Genomic DNA, 16886 nt, shown 5'->3' on the forward strand with positions numbered 1-16886 from the left:
TGTGATACTACAGAATACTTGGAAATAAAATCCATTAAGGTGCTGCAACTAGTTTTATACCTAATATAAAGCAGCGTAAACATTTTTAACTTAAGAAACAAACTGCAAAAAAATGCCTAGCAGATGGAGACCTAAAATATTTTTTCATGCATAATTCAGTGCAGTTTATATGTTTGCTTGGCTGCAAAGTATTTCTGAAGATACAAGAAGATAGAAAATGTGTCATATGCATATAACAATGTAAATTTTTTAACACTTAAACATCCACCATAGTAGAGGTTGAAAGCTGTATTTTAAATTTCATGACATTTTTTTCTAGAAATTCAGCAGTATTCTTCAATTCAAGGCCTTTCAAAACAATCATAACTGATGTTAAAAGAAAGTGTAAATTGGAAAATATCTTAAGTTACTGTTAGCAAAACTCTATTATAATTGAAATATTTCACCACAGTAAAATAGTTAAAGCAGTATAAAAATGACTAATACAATCTTAAAAACAAATTGTCTTACCTCTATAATGATGACACTTCTTTTAAGTACTTCCAATGAGATATTTCTTCTCTTATTTGCAGATCGTGGTAGAGACAAAAAGAATGGAAGATCCACGCAAATAAACCCCAAGGAAACAAACAAGTAAACAAAGACATTTATCCTTTAAAAAAAGGGTTTTCAGTGAAAAATAGGCATTTGGTTGCAAAATTCTGACTATGATGATCCATTTTAAATTTCATAAGTACTTTCCTACTTAAAATTTCAAAGATTGCAGGAGAAAGAAGTAGGATTCTACTCCCTAAAAACAAGTGTTGTGGGATTTTATTAAATGTTTAAACTGTTCAATGTTTAAATGATTAAGTTGTTTAAACTGTATCCCGTGTCTTTTTTCTTTTTTTTGCCTAAGAAAAAAAAAAACACATTATTCGACATGATTAATAAAATCTTCACACAGCCACACAAGCTAGGATTTACCCATCTTGATTTTGTCTGTCCTGGGTAGAAATGGAGACAAACTCAGGTATCTTCATCATCTAACTTAAATCTCAGACCAAAACTCTATTTCTACCTACAGTGGTTTCTAAATTCTTCTGTAGGCAGGGAATACATCCTCCCTATGTCATCTAAGTACTTTGATCCTACTTTCAGAGCACTACTGGCAGTGTGAGAATGAGGTCCTTTCTGCACAAGCACAGTATTTCTAAGCCTGGGATCAAAGAAGACAGATAATACTTTCAAGCCTCCTCTCCTTGACATTTTTCTAGATGGGACATGCAGTTAAAACAAAGCATTCCTAAGCATCTGGCTGGGTGTGAGAAGAGAGTGGGCAAGGAGAAGTACACTGCACTTTCTGCCTTTTTTGTACAAGCTTTGCTGCTCTGAAACAAAGACTGCTACCCTCACCAGGTCAGGTAGTGAGTAATGGAGACAGAAAGTGACTTCATAGCCATAAGGTATATCCCTCTCTGCTCCAGAGGCAATACGTGTACCTCATGTGATTAAAGACAGTTAATCAGTCTTGAAGTTTCATAGTAAAGCTGTCATCACAGCCCAGGTGAGTGTCCTTACCGCTGGGGAATTTTGCCCTCTTCTTAGTTGGCTGGATTTAAAATTTTTGACCATGCAGTGGCACAGTCAGATGATGAAGAGCTATTTTTTTTTTCATTGACAGCCTGTACACTTTCTTACATTGTGATTTCTACATTCCCCAAAAATGGATCTGGAGAGCAAAAGGAAAAACACAGGAGATAGCTGAAACCAACCATAGGTTTAATATGTGAAGGTGGAGATTCTCTACATAGCCTGGAATGAAGTGCAGAAAAACTGAGTGTCAGCAGCATTCCTTTAGTACACATTGCTGCAGCTGCTGGAGCTCTAGCATTCATTTTTGTCATTAATCCAGAAAGGGCAGAGTGCTTATCTGCTGGGGTTGGTCTTTTGTGGCTGAATTTTCTTGAAAGATAATCAAAGAGGGTTGTGATTTGGTAGCATAAAGTTTAGTATCAGAGAGGATTTCCATTTATTTTTGGTAAATATCATAAAGGAGAAGGATGGGGTATGAGGCAGCTCATTTTGCAGAATAATATGCTTTTTGAAAGGTTGGTCTGTGATGGCACATCTCTGAATTACTCTGTTTCTCACGGGCATCAGACAGGGAAATGTCGCTATAGGACACGAAAGCACACAAGCACACCACCGCTCTCAAGGTGAAGGAAAAAAGGGAAGTTTATTTTCTGATTCCAGCATTTATAGTTTTCCAAAAGTGACAGCGGATTGGAGGGTGACAGTGACACCTCTCCAATGACACCGGTCAAACCAACAGTCCATCAACTCTCTCCTCCTCCATAAAGGAATGCAAAACAATGAGTTATTTACAGAAAGTGTGTGACAAAGTTCACTACAAGAATGTCAACATCAGAAGGCTTAGATAATCTTAGAAAACCAGGGTAACAGGGAAATGTTAGGATCTAAAGCTTCAATTCTAACAATCTCCCTGAAGTTTAAACAGTCTCCAGAAGAGTGGCATTAATCAGTTACTTCCCAATGCATTGCATATGACAATGCAAGGTTGACAACCAATCAGCATGTTTTCCTATATCTGAGTAAAAATACTGTCTGCTTGGCAGGTGGAGCTATAACATAAAAGATAACAATGAGGAAAAAAAAAGAAAAAAATTCTCGCATATAGCACAAATTTCAAGTATTCTTTTTATCACTAACAGCACAGGCAAACTATTCTTAAAGCTTTTTCTTCATTACTTTATTTTTTAATTATGAACAAGAAAGACAATATTAAACAAAAGTTATTCTCTTGCAGCCCAACTTGAGTCCATAAGGCTTTTGAGATGCTTTGTATCTAATTCTTTGTAATAAATATCGCTACCCAAAGCAACTTTGTATCAAATTCACTTAAAATAAGTGTCACAATAAAGAGCTCTGCCTTATAATTTAAACTATTTGACAGTATTTTTCACGTAAATCAGGTACAATGACGTATTATCTGCATAAAAAGGCTTTATTATCGGATAAAGGTAGAATAAAAAGCGTTGGAGGGTTTTTAAAACTGAGCTGACCCCAAATTTGTTATCTTCTAATATAGCTTTCTTTTCCAAAGAAAGTACCTGCAACACCATTTTCTAATAGATAAGACTAACATTAATCTACATAGGGAACCTAACATGATTTATATTAAAGGAATGTTTTTTAGGCATTCAGGAGATGCTACATAAACATCGCAAAACCTTATAATTCACGTCTCCCAAGCTCAGAAATGTTTCATAACCTTGACAGTGCAACAGAGATGCACAGATAATCAAGCCAGTCTTTGTCTCACTAACCAGTATGGCACAAACTCCAGTGGGAGTCTGAAATTCAGAATCTTCCATGTATATAAGAAACCTTCAGTTGCTGTGCCTTGCATTGGCACAATCCCATTGTTCTCAGTACCAAACTCACAGGATAAAATTAGGGAGGGGTGGATCTTAAGAAAAATTTGCACAATCCTTTGTTTTCTGTACATGTGAAGTTCTAAGCAGATTCTTATTAGTTTTGATGTAAATAAAAGCTACGAAGAAGAGCATGGAAAAGCCATATCTGTCAGCCTTATCTGCCAGGGTGTTTCCAGGATTCCCTGAATTATTTGCAGTTTTAGCAGCCTGTAAACTGGGAATCCCTAGAGCCTGGCTCAGGTGTTCTGGTCCTCCAGCAAAAAAAAAATTGTGTGAGACTGTTGCTGCCTTAGAGTGTCAGACTAAGATCTGTCACCTCATGTATGATGATTCAGGAGCAGTCTGCTTGGTATAATTATTCAGAGGCGAGAGGTCCTGCATCCTGTAGGTTCTAAACTAATTTCCACCTGACATCCTGACACAGAAGGACCCTGTTGCAGAACACATGACAGTCCCGTTGGCCACAGAGGGGACCTCATTCCTCCTGGTCACCTGCAGTCTCTGACCTACCCAGAGGAACCAGCAACTTCACAGAATCACAGAATATTCTTAGTTGGAAGGGATCCAGAAGGATTATCAAGTCCAGCTCTTCGGTGACTGGCCCCCATGGGGATCCAGCCCTGAACTCTGGTGTTATTAGCTCTGCTCTCTAACCAGCTTAACCAGTTTAACCAGTTGACCTAATCTCAGGGTCAATTTCCAGATCTCTGTCTTCAGATTAGAGACAAGCCCCAGACATTGTTTGCTTCCTGGTGGTTCCCAGTGCAGAGCTTTGCCCAAGCTTTTCCTCCTGCCAACATGTCTGGCCACACCGCTTGTAGCATACATGGGCAGGGTGGCTGCCTCTCGCTCCTTACTGCATGTTTTGGATGCTGCATGGGCAATGCCAGAGGAAAGGGAAATGACAGAGAAGGTGAAAAGATCTATCTTAAGCACAGAACTATTATGTTCTAACGTAAGTAAAAACTATTGTAGTAATGGATGTCAAAAACATAAATTAAAACAAATTTTAATAAACATACTTTAATAGGACTTTTGGATTTTAGGATTTTTTAATAATCATACTTTAATATGATTTTTGTAGCTATGCTTGTACTCTTGTTCTTTCTTTTTCCATTTTTTACCATATCAAGCAATATCTTAAGTGAAACTTTTTACATTGTCCACATATCTAAATACCCAGATTTCCCATTACTACAGTGTGAAATAAATGATTGCTGGCAAGTGATGATTCTCACTGACCTGTGAAGTATATGGAACAGATTCTCTTAAGTTCTCTGCAAACTTTCAGTTGGATTTAAGCAAGCTGACACCTCTCTCCAAAGCTCCTATTTCCTTTTTTTTTTAACTTTTGATTTTTCTGACCATAATTGGAGGCAAGTTGGGACATCTCTATTTTTAAGAGCTGAGAACCTGTGACATCCAGTCCTTGAGGCAAAAACATTATTTATTATTCCACATAGTTTCCTGACTGCTAAAAAAGAGAATAAATATAATTATAAAAATGGAACTTAAAATTTTCTCTGACTCCTAAGCATGTATCTTTTTTTAGCCATCTATTCTTTCTCCTCCAGATCAAAATCCCACTAAATTACACACATAACCCACCTGCAAACCTCAAGTTAAGGGTATCACCAACTGTCTCATATAGGGGGATCTTCTACATCCTATATTTCCAGCTTTTAAATTGTGTGTTCTATAGAGAAGGTACTAGAAAGTTCACCTTTACCAGCTTACCACTTTCAGCATTTTCTGTTCTTTCAGTATTCCCAGCAGTTAGAGAAATACTGTTTTCCTTTTCTGAGTGCAGCAGAGGAGTTGAGAAATGAGTTAAATGACTTGCTCTGGGCTGTACAGGGACTCTGTCACAAATTAGGATATGATACTGTTAAACAATTCTGTAGAGGAATACACTATCCTCTGGAGCTGAACTCCCTGTTTAAAATGACATATCCTATAAACAGGCACCATGTTACAAGAGCAGTGCTCATTAAACGATAGATTGAAAGTCAGTTTCCAAGTATCAGAGCAGCACACTCTCCTTGAGCCTTCCTTGTTAGTAAATTGTGAATCAGGTACATGCCATCAATAACCTGCTGTTAAAAACAGAACTTCTCCTTGTTAGATCAGGCAGTGCCATTACACAAATGTTATATTGTCCTTCACATTTTATTTTGCAGATAAACAAGACTACTTTAATTACCCTGATCTGACACACCAGCTCCAGAACAGAAGGTATAGTACTGAAAGATATAATGCATTTGCAATACACGTAAGGTTTATTTTAGGTATTAAATGAAATGGAATTAACAAAGAATACGAAAAATACTGCCATGTTCTTCACAGAATCTTTCTTGAAGGAACAATTTTAAGAATGGATTTCAGATTTTACTGCTTATGTCAAAGTATTAAACATTGTAATAAATTATACTTTGTAAAATATTATGTTTGTGCCACAAACAAGAAATTTTTTATATTATTTATATTAATCAACATCTCAGGTATGTTTTAATTCCTTATATTTCATAATGCAAAGTTAATTCTTGTTGGACCTTAAATAAGCAGGATGTTATCAGAGTCAACGAGCCTTACAAGTCAAATTTTATGACAAAGACTACTATGCATTTTCTGATTGATTAAGGCAAAATAGCCATTACAATCAATATGACAAGAAAACAGAAGGACTGAGTGGCAAAAAAATAGATGGAAAAATATTTCAGGGGTGTGGATGTTTTAAGAAAGGAGATTAGAAAGATGGCATCAAAAACCAAGGGGGGTATGAAAGAATCATATTCAGGCAAGAAGAAATCAGAGCAGTAGAAAAGTCATCATTTTTGATATTTGATCAAGCAGCACAGAACAGCTGTTGTGCCTAGCAGAACAAAGAATTCTTGCACCTGCAAAAAGAAAGAAAAAGAAATAATAGCAACACAGCGTCTTCCTGATTAAAAAAAATTCAATCTGGGTGTCCTTGAGAATATACATTTAGTACTCTGTAAAGGTCACAGATCAGAAACTGTGGAAACAAAGTAGAACTAATGACACCAAACCCCTTGTCTGAGTTAGCACTGTATACTGAACACACCACTTTTTTCTTTTTTCCCATTTTCGTCAGTAGTACTTGTCCGAAAAGCTTTTGTGTAAGCTGTGGCAGAGCTGTGGGAGTTGGAAAGAGCATCTCTCCACACCGTGGTGTTTCTGCACTCTGGCCACAGCTGGGCCTGAGTGCTGCCCTTTGGCTGCAAGGAGGGACATGCTGGCACCAGTGCCATGCCCCAAGGGGTTCTAGGGCCACATGGCGAGGATCAAAAATTTGGGATGTACAGATCCTGCCATGACATTGAAAGGCAGCTGCTCTCATGGAACAATATTTGTATTCAAATGAGAGGCATTTTTCATCCTAAGGTTATGTAGTACATTCAGTGATAAATATTGGTCACGGGGCTTTGCCTCCTACAGAGAGTTTGCTGAGGGCATAATTAAGATCATGAACACAAGGTGAAACATTAAAAATAGGACTTCAAGGAAAAAGTACATTTCCCAGGAGAGGCTTCTGGGTATTGTGGAGAATGAAATTTTGAATGAATCTGCAATGGAAAAATCAAATAAAGCCTAGGTTTTACAGACAGAGAAATATACCATTTATCACAATATATTTTTAAAGGAAAGGCTTCAATAGCTCACAAGAACTGGGTCACAACCTTAATGCTGGCTGACTGAAGCTACTGCATTACTATCATCACAGATCACTTTTGCCCCAAACAGCTTTTAATACATTGTAATGTGGGAATTAACTGCTGCTTTCTGATAAGGAGCAAGTCACCTTCTATTATCAGGCATCAAATCATTTTAGTATTTTGCTGATATCTTCTTTTCATCTGCAGTATGCCAAAGAAAATAGTTTGTCTGCCTGTAGAGTGGAAAGAAAATGTGCCTGAATAAGACAGAGATAAAAAGGGATACAAAAATTAGCCCTTGAGGACAGTAGATTTCCCAAGACCTTGCTGAGAACTCAGAGACAGTTATATTTGGCTTTAAGTATTCAAGCCCAAGCTTATTTTCAGAAAATGATGGATCCTATTCAGAGGGCTTAAAAGATGGCAAAGATATTTAAAGGAAGACCAAATTTTATTTATTTATGATTTCTTTCATCAATGGAAGAATAAGTATGACAAATAAGTGAAAGACAAATTTGTGGTATCATGTGAATTTGGAACTCATATCTCAAGTATGGACCAAATATTTTCTTTTATCAATCGGAATATGACCATAAGGATGTGCCTATATCAAGGATTGAAGGATTTATGCACATATATATATAAATACATATATATATGGAGACTTATGGTACACACTCAAGCACGCAGCTGGTGCAATTCAAGAGTATCCTTTTGAAACAAAGGTTGCTGCCATGCAATAGGACAGCAGGGATGCTGAGGAGCATCATTTTAACACGGACACAAGGTCTTCTACTACCATAGCTCTGTGCATTTTTATGGCACATTCAAGACTGTTGGCAAGCTGTCAGTTTTTTCATATTTGTCATGGTTATTAACAGAGATCTGTTGCAAGTCTGCTCTTAACCTATCTATCAGTTACAAAATGACTGTCACAGGAGGACCTCTCCACTATTATCTCTCTGTTTTCAATTACTCAGTGCTATGTCTTACTAATGGATAACACTTAGTAAAAAGGACAGGAAAGTGTGCATTTAGTAGTTGTGATTGACAGAACTGATAGGTAAATTCTTTGCTGTGTAAGACAAAAGCCCAAGCTGAAGGTCTAGAAAATTATCTCCCATAGAAAATGCCTACATTTTTACCCATGTGTATATGAGGATGGCAATGTGCCCTTCATGCTGTGTGACAAGGACAGAGAAGGTGTGTCTTGCCTTCCCTCTCCTCACACGTTTTCTTGACTGAAATTCTCTTCTACTGCAACATGTATTTGAAGACTGGTCCTCCACCAACACAACAAAACCTTCTGAAGGCCTGTACCCCAAGTTCAAGTCAGACACTCACACTCAGCTGGTCCAGTTTCTGAAAGGGGATTGAAGCTTATTTATCCCAAATGCACCTGCAGTGGACTCCCTCCTGACTCATAGTCACAGTAGCAAGACTGAAAGAGAGATGAGCAGCAGAGCTGGAGCCATGGCTTCCAGAGAAGGTTGTCCCATGACAGCTGGTTAGGAACAGCATGCAGGGATCTGGTGTGGTTGTCTACTGCTTGTTGTATGACCCTGATGATTTCGTAGAAACGGCTCTCAGTTTCTGGAGTCAGTGGCACTTTCTCTTCAGGGTCTCTGGACAGATCAAAGAGCAGTGGAGGATCATGTCGTGTAATGAATCCTCCATGGCAGAAGCAAACGTGAGAATCATAGCAACCATTGGAGTCCTCAGGACTGAAGTTGGGAGTGAAGAAGAAGACCTTCCAGACAGATTCACCTGCAATTTACAGCCACAAAACAGTCGGTGATAAAGTGATAAAATAACAAAATGGAAGTTCCTTGGTCTTAGGAAATTCCACCAACATGGGAAGTCAGTCTTCCAGTAAAAAGACAGTACAGACACACTGTAACAAAATCTGCAGCATACTGAAAGACTAAAACAAGATTGAGCAAAGCAAAAATAAGCAAAACATCATGATTTTCATGCTACACATATTTATGAAGCAACTATGATAATTTCATTCCCTTGGAAGAATTCTGATTAACCAAATTATAGAATACTTTAAGTAACATTTAGTTTGATATAAACAGTGCTAAGAAAATTTGCAGAAATATATACTAAGTCTTCTTCAAGGCTTATTAAAATGGGGTTTTGCCCCTTGGCTATATTTACCCACTGCTGGGCCCTGTCTGCTTCTCATTTTGCTTATCTAAATAATTTCATTGTTACCTTTTCCCTCTCTTCCTCTCTTTGTTGTATTAACCCATTGTCTTCTGCCCCATGTTTTCATTGCAAACACCTGGATACTCATTTTATTAAACAGGATAACAGGATGACATGAAAAGGCATAATGGATGCTAAATTCCTCTTATGCTTTCATATAATTTTTCCAAATATAAATTATAAATAACAGTTACAGTAGCACAACTCTTAGGTGACATTCTGCTTTGCAAAATGAGGACCAAAGTTCTTCATTGATAGACTTATAGGTCATTCTTAGTTTAATTTTCTGTGTACAGGAAACAGAACTGCCCATCCTTATGTAACTTCAGTTGATGCTTTCACTGCTTGAAAATCCTAGTTATTTCTTGGAATAAGAATAGGCAAATATCAGTTAGTTCTTTCAAGAAGCACCCTCAAAGAGGTCAGTGGAGAATCAGAAAACATTTAACAAGAAAGCTGTGAACAAGAAAGTGTTTACTGTTTTCCTCAAGTATCACAGAACAAATAGGAAAGGCAGAAACAGATAGAACAGAACTTCCAGGGAAGCACACCATCCTCCTACAGCCAATGAAGTATATAGTTCTTCAGAAATGGGACAAAGAATAATTAATTAGAGTAAGAAAAATCTGCATTTTATTCTTAATAAAAGCAGGTTACTAAACAACTGAAATTTATAATGTCAGATTAACTGCCCACTTGAGACTATAAAAACATTGGAAAACTGTAGTCATCAGTAATTTACATTTCTCAGCACCCTATTGTGATTTTTTTTTATCATCTCGAGTTTTTAAATACTGAGTGAAAAATCTCTTTTTGGTATTTTGTTGAATTTTGTTAAGGTAACAGAAAGCCTGTTAACCTAGTAACAGACTTTCAAAGATTCATGTGTGCTACAGTAGTTAATATTTATTAATCAATTCATTGGTACAACAGAGTGGAAGGCACTAGAAAATGTGGTATGGGTAGAGCAGAGATGAACTGGTATATGCTATCCTGTAACTACATCACACTCAGCTTTTAAAGAATCAAAACAGATTTAAAGAAAAATGTTTCAGCAGACTTAAGGGTCACAGGCTGCAGTTCTAGACTATAACATGGATTTAAAGGACAGTAGGTGACCTTAAGATTCTTTACAACTTCTTCTATTCCACAACATTTTTCACATTAGAAGCGATTTTTCCTTTAGGAACCAATTCAATGACAGAGCCTGGGGACTACCAGTTCACCTGGTCTCCATTTAAATCGGGGTCAGATAGGTGATGGCTATTATACCCATTAGACTGGGAGAAGACTCTAAATGCTTCTTGGAAGTCAGCAAAGGGGAAGGACTTTTAAAGGCTGAGTGACTTGCTGGCACAGACAATGGGATGTGGCAGGTTTTAAAAGGCTCTGACTGTGACAGCTGCAATGGCACAGTCTTACTGGGAAAAAATGAAAGGAAATTTAAAGGAAGGCAAAGCAAGATAAGGTCAGGTAGCATAAGATGGCATTCCTTCATCTGCCTCCAGTAACATTTTGAAAGGTTGGTCTAGCACTTAAGTATCTTGTTTTCTTAGAATTTAAACAAACAAAATCAAATACTGCCACTTAAGTTTCTTTGAACTTATGCGCAAAACATTTCCAAGAAATATATCTCTTGTTTGCTGATATTTTGAATTTTTATTCTGAGAAAGCATGTAATTCTGTACTAAGCATTGGTTCAGGCTCCTCAGACATGTTTAATTGGCAAGATGGATGATAAAAAACATAAAAAAGCCAAAGGGCCTGATTATTCAGTGCACTGTGTGCCATCATAGACCATGCAACACTTGTCTGAGAATTTGATTCACAGCACTATAACAACCTGACAGAAGATCAGCAGAAAAAAAATTATATGGCTACTAAAATGTCAGTTAAAAGAAATTCCAATAAGGTCACGCACATGAGAATTTTGTGGTCAAGCTGTCTTCCCACACATTGGTCTTTCATAGTACATTTGTGCTGAATGACATTGAAAAGAAAAATTTCAGCCACTTTTTTTAGTGTCGGGCATTGTAGCACCAGGTCTGCTGAAGGGCTTACAGACAGCAATACAAAATTGGGAATTCCGAATTAATGGAAGCCAGTACAAGCAGCCCATATAGGTAAGAAATGGGGAAAGAAAGAAATAAGGAAGCTGCACCAGGATTTTTTTCCCCCACACAAAATAAAGACTTGTTTAGGTTTTGTTACATGCAGAGCATACAGCATGTTTCAAAATCACGTGTGGGTTTGGGGACAAGGCATACGTGACATCATCTCATGTCTGAGTGACACTGCTAGTGTTCTGAAGAGCTGATGGTACTTTATCAGATAAGCAGCTACAGAATGTCACAAAACACTGAGCTCTGGGAGTGCAAAGCGTGTTCCTGTGCAATGTTTATCTGTTGCACTGCAGCAGTGCTTCTGGAACTGCATGTTGTGCTGGAGAAGCAGCAGCAGACTTTAAATACCTCTTTTCTAAGCAGGATGAAAACTAAAGCCTGTCAGTGGCTGTGGCTGAGGAGCAGCCAGTGCAGTATACCAGGAGACATTAAGAACTGTCAGACTTCTAATCAGTAAAGCTGATGAACTGTATAAGGCATGATATTAAAAAGAGAGAGCTCTCTCCCAGTCTCTCAGCTGACATAAAATCTCATTCTGTCAGAAGGTTAACTACAAGGTTCAAATTAATCTCCCAGTAATTAACGGTACCTGTGTTCTCCAAAGTATCTGGATAGTAAACCCTTGTTATATAAAGATAACTGTATGTCTCTTCCACAGTGAAATTAGTAGTAAAATTGTCAGGGCTTCCCCAAAGCCAAGTATATCAAGCCCCTTCTGAAACAGCAGGCAGGGTCTAAGCCTGCAGCACCCTTAAAGGTCCTGCCCCAGTGCTTCACAAATAATTTCAGTTCTATTTTACTGCAATTTTCCAGTTCTCTGAGCTGTCCAGTAAGTTTGCTCTCAGAATGCCTCTTTCCTTTACATGTTAAGAAAAACAAAAATTAAAGAAGTTGTACTTCTAAATAATTTCAAATTAAGATAGGTTGCCATTATTCCAAGCAAATCTGCTATGAACATAGCTGTTCAGTGTTCAATCTCCCTAGAAGACTCCTTTTATTATCCTTTATCCAGCTATTTATCCTCTCATACAGACAATAGTTGCTCCAACAGACTGGTGGATGCCTTGAGATTAAATAAAAGTCTCTCAGTAAGATATATTAATATATTCAAGATGAAGTGACACACTGGATAAGGATGCCATTTCTGTTATAAAAACACCCTTCTTAATCACTGATGGCAAATGGAGGTTTTCTGATAAGCAGTTCTTGACATGCATAGAAGCTATTGTTGTCTTATTGCCTGGAGTTCATTTTCACTGCATTTAATCTATGACAGTAGCTTTATAGGTTTGCAGCTACTGTCATTTCCTTGGCTTATATTATTGTGTTGCTTCTTTCTGTAGAAGAACAAGTTAAACAGGGCTGTTCTCCACTGTACATTGGGGAGCTAGTCCCTGCTTGAACTCAGATGCCTCTGAGGGGAGCCGTTTGGGTGTAGCAGACCAACACAAACTGAGACAGACTTTTCTGTGTCTCAGGTGTGCTCTGTAGCCATTGTCAACTCCAACACTCTAACTCATGCTTTTCAACACTTCTAGACAGTAGCAGATAAAAACTGCAACTCACTTGAAAATTACTTTCTTCAGATAACTCTTGTTATTAGATTGAATCCTTTCTTCTTGCTTCCTCTAAGTTCATTCAGAATTTTTAGGTTCTTTGCTAATCTTATTCATAGCAGATATCACATATATTCAGCTCTTCGATCATTTAACACTGGAGAAAAGGCTTCAGTTGTGAAATTCTTGTACAACTATATATAGCTCTATATAGCAAAGACAACACTGTTTGGTTACTACAATGAAATGACACATTATTTTTATGATTATGTGCATTTCTCTAACAGCTAATAAAATACTCAATTTGAGTTTAAAAAATTGTAACTTTGTGGTTCTTACGATGAAAACTACTTATTTTTTTATATTTTTAGATAGCTGTTTTAAGTGTCTGGGTATCTTCTAGTGTTATTTTGTTGCACCAGTCAAGACAGCACATCATGTCCCAGTGTAGATGGAGAATAACTGAGTGATATTCAAAGATACAATGTTGGTTAACAACAATCAGTTGTTGCTAGAAGAGACTTGCATAAAGAACTGTGCAGAACTTACAGTATTTAAGCAAACTCCATGAAAAAAACAGCAGTAGCAGTGATTTTTAAATGTTTAGAAAAAATCCTACAGTAAACCAGAAAGGATTGCACATTCCTGAGTATCTAATAATCTTACTGAACAACTGCTGCAGGAAAAATACAAGACACACTGAAACCATGCTCAGACTGCTGAAGACAGAAATCTCATTACTGAGCTCATTATCAAGAGTTAGTGCTGTGATATGAGAAACTTCTACTGAATTCTGTTCAAAAGTCAAGATTATCTTGTTGAATCGTACTAGATGAAAAAGAATTATTTTCCTGAATTCTTCATCATCACCTTCAAAAAGAATTGATTGATCATTTGCAGTGGTTTCTTGTTGAAGAAAGTCCTAAAAGAGAAGAATCGGTGGGTATAGAAATTATGTTGCTAAAGTAGGAAGTGCTATAATGCAATGTTATGCCTCATATTAAGATGTCTTAGGTGATAGCAACATGGAAGAATACATATTGCTCTGGAAGAAAAATTCCATCTGTAGCAATTTCATGGAAATAATCCAGACACCTGCTAAAGATTTGTTTGAAGAATATTTATCTGCTGAATGGTCCATGTAATTTTCAGTTCTTCTGAGCAGCAGCTGATGGCATGCTCAAGACAGAAGATAATGTTGGCACACACACGCAAAAAAGAAACCTAAACTAAACCAAACCAGAAAAAAACCACCCAAAAAACCCTGCTCATTTTCAGTCTATGTAAGAAGTTCTTGAAAACAGAAAAGCCTTATTTTTCTTGCTTATGAAAAAAATAGTCTTGATTTTCATGTAGCAGTTTTCCATGGGAGTCAGCAAGAGATTAAGAACATCCTTTCAGTAATCAGTTAATCATTTAAGAACATCCTTAGGAGCAAAGCAGAAACACTTTGCCAAAGATGGCAAAACCCAAAGAGAAACCTATTCAGAACTCTGTTTTGTATTAGGATTATTTTTCCTGTCCTTCAGGAATGCATCTTACTAACAGAAAATAAATTTGGGACAATCATTTTCCTCTTTCATAAAGTGGATGCAATTTTTCTGAGTGAAAAGAACATATCTGTAAGATTCAGACAGCAATTTCTCTGATATTAATCAAACATATGGGAGAAAGATGCCATTGAAGTCCTAAGCAATTTCTGCAAATATTTTTAGATAAGTTAGTGTCAGCCAAAACCAAACCTATCCCCAGGAATTTTTTTTATAAATTATTTTCTTCAGAAATTTTCAAAATTTGGATGTCAAAAATTAAGCTGTTGACACATGGAATGCTAGTGAAGTACTCAAAATAATTAATATGAAAATTACTACCATGCGTAACATTTAAGTTACCAGACATACACCTAAAACCAAAGACATAATTGTTCAAAGTTACTTTAAAAACTAAAAATAGAAATTTTATAACTGCAGTTGCCGGAAACTTTGTGGTGTGCCAAAGAACACTGAATAATAATTTTCTTTACTTTAAAAAGTCAAAGAAAAAATTATTTACTCTTCCTTACAAGTCTCATAGCTAGTTAATTTTTTTTTTATTTTTATAAAGTTACTAGGTCACTTAGACAACCTTTTGAAAAAAAAATTGGAAATTTATTCAGTTAAGCATAAGTGACATCAGAACAAAGGAGTTTCTTTTATGAGACGAAAAAAAGTTCAGTTGAAGAAAATGAGTATTTGCAAGTAATTTGGTGCAAAAAAATCAGTATCAGGCAGTCCTAAATATTAAAAAAAAAAAAAAACCACAATGACTGAAATTTGGTTTTATCGTAAAAATGTATGTGCAGTTTAGCATCTGAAATATGAGACAGCAGTTTTTATCCCAGCGTAGAAAATGCATGTATTTTCCAGAATATGAAACTAGTAAAAGATTACAAACAATGTTAAACCAAAAATTTGCAATTTTCCTGATACTGAGCAAACAATGCAAAAATCCTTCAAAATCCTGAATTAAAAACCTTAGCATGAAAAGGACATAGCACAGGAGGTTCTCTTACAGATGATCAGCAAGGACTCTGGTACGAATTACAAATTTGTTCCTAAGAACATTTCTAGAAGTTTGTTTTCTCTTTCACATTGACTTGTTTGAGGTAATGGTATTTCAGAGAAATCCCAACAGTTCTTTAGTTTGGACCTTTATGCAAAAGCCAAACTTGATTTCACAGTTCCAGGCAGCAAAAATGTCTGAATTTGGAGAGTTTTAGTAGAGTAATGGGAATATTTTCTTGTTTTGGTTGAATACAAAGTGGATGTAGAAATTTCCAGCTATTCTCCAGATGACAGCAAGTAATGGAAAAAGGAAAGAATCCTGACTCTCTCTTATAATTTTCAGCTTAAAAATGCATGTACAATGTGCAGTGAAAAAAAGGCTTTACCCTTCAGAAGTGCAATAACCTGTTAAAATCTCCTTCCTCTGAGAAACAAGAACATAGAAAGATGTCCTGTGGATGCAGATGAGAAAAATAGGTTTTAACTGTTCCTTATAGAGGATTTAGATGAAAATACCAGCATCATTTTCATAAAAGGTTACTTAGGTCTGTCATTCAATTAATACAAAATAATTTTGGAATTTTTGGTGTTTCTTTGTTGGGTCTTTTTGGGGTTTTAATGGGGCTTTTTGGTATTTGTTTTTTTGGTTTTTTTGGGGGGGTTGTTTTTCGTGGTTTTTTTTGTTTTGTTGTTTGTTTGTTTGTTTGTTTATGTTGTTGGTTTTTCTGGGTTTTACAGGAAGTCTGGCTTGTGCCTTCCATACTGCAGCCAAATTCCTGCCTCTTAGCTTGCAATCTAAACCAGGATAAAGGGATGTGAAAATAAGACAAGAAGCAGAAAGGGAAAAAAAAGGTCTTCATTTCAGCTTAAATAACTATGATAATAAGTTTGTTTCATGCTCTTGCTATGATTAGGAGTAGAGTTAGTATTTTTTAAAGGATTGTATTTAATTTCTTTTCATTCCCTTTATTCATCTCTCTCTCACTCTCTCTCTCTCTCTTTCTCCCACAATAAGTAGGGGAATGCTGGTAGGGAATGGAGCACTGCAAATCCCAGGGTATAAATAGCTCTGCCTGAGCCTAACAATAACTCTGCTGCCACCAACACAGAGCAGAGCAAAGGCAAGAAAATACTTTAACAGTATTTGTCATGCTTGTCAGGGGGAACACTTTCCTACCTAAAAAATTGTGAGCAGATATTTATATCAGATGATTAGGTCAATTTTCTTGAGCTTGATACAAACTGTTTCCTGGTGTCTCTTCTTGCTAGAAATGCTCTTCTCTCTTTTGACAGTCATGTTATTTCACACTTATCAAATAATATGTCCATAACT

The 16886-nt window shown here is 36.6% G+C and overlaps 1 protein-coding gene across 2 annotated transcripts in view; it reads right to left on the reverse strand.

Moving 5' to 3' along the window:
- Nucleotides 1-2730: 2730 nt before the first annotated feature.
- STS (steroid sulfatase) overlaps nt 2731-16886 on the reverse strand; it is a 109080-nt gene continuing 94924 nt past the window's right edge. For both annotated transcript variants that reach the window (XM_005425182.2, XM_031060414.1), the window contains exons 10-11: nt 8462-8884; nt 2731-6337 (exon numbers count right to left, since the gene is read on the reverse strand). In XM_005425182.2, coding sequence (XP_005425239.1) covers nt 8502-8884 — 383 coding nt within the window. In that variant the 3' untranslated portion in view covers nt 2731-6337; nt 8462-8501. The remainder of the gene's footprint in view (nt 6338-8461; nt 8885-16886) is intronic.

Source organism: Geospiza fortis, unplaced genomic scaffold, assembly GCF_000277835.1.
Source record: "Geospiza fortis unplaced genomic scaffold, GeoFor_1.0 scaffold50, whole genome shotgun sequence".
Lineage (NCBI taxonomy): Eukaryota > Metazoa > Chordata > Aves > Passeriformes > Thraupidae > Geospiza > Geospiza fortis.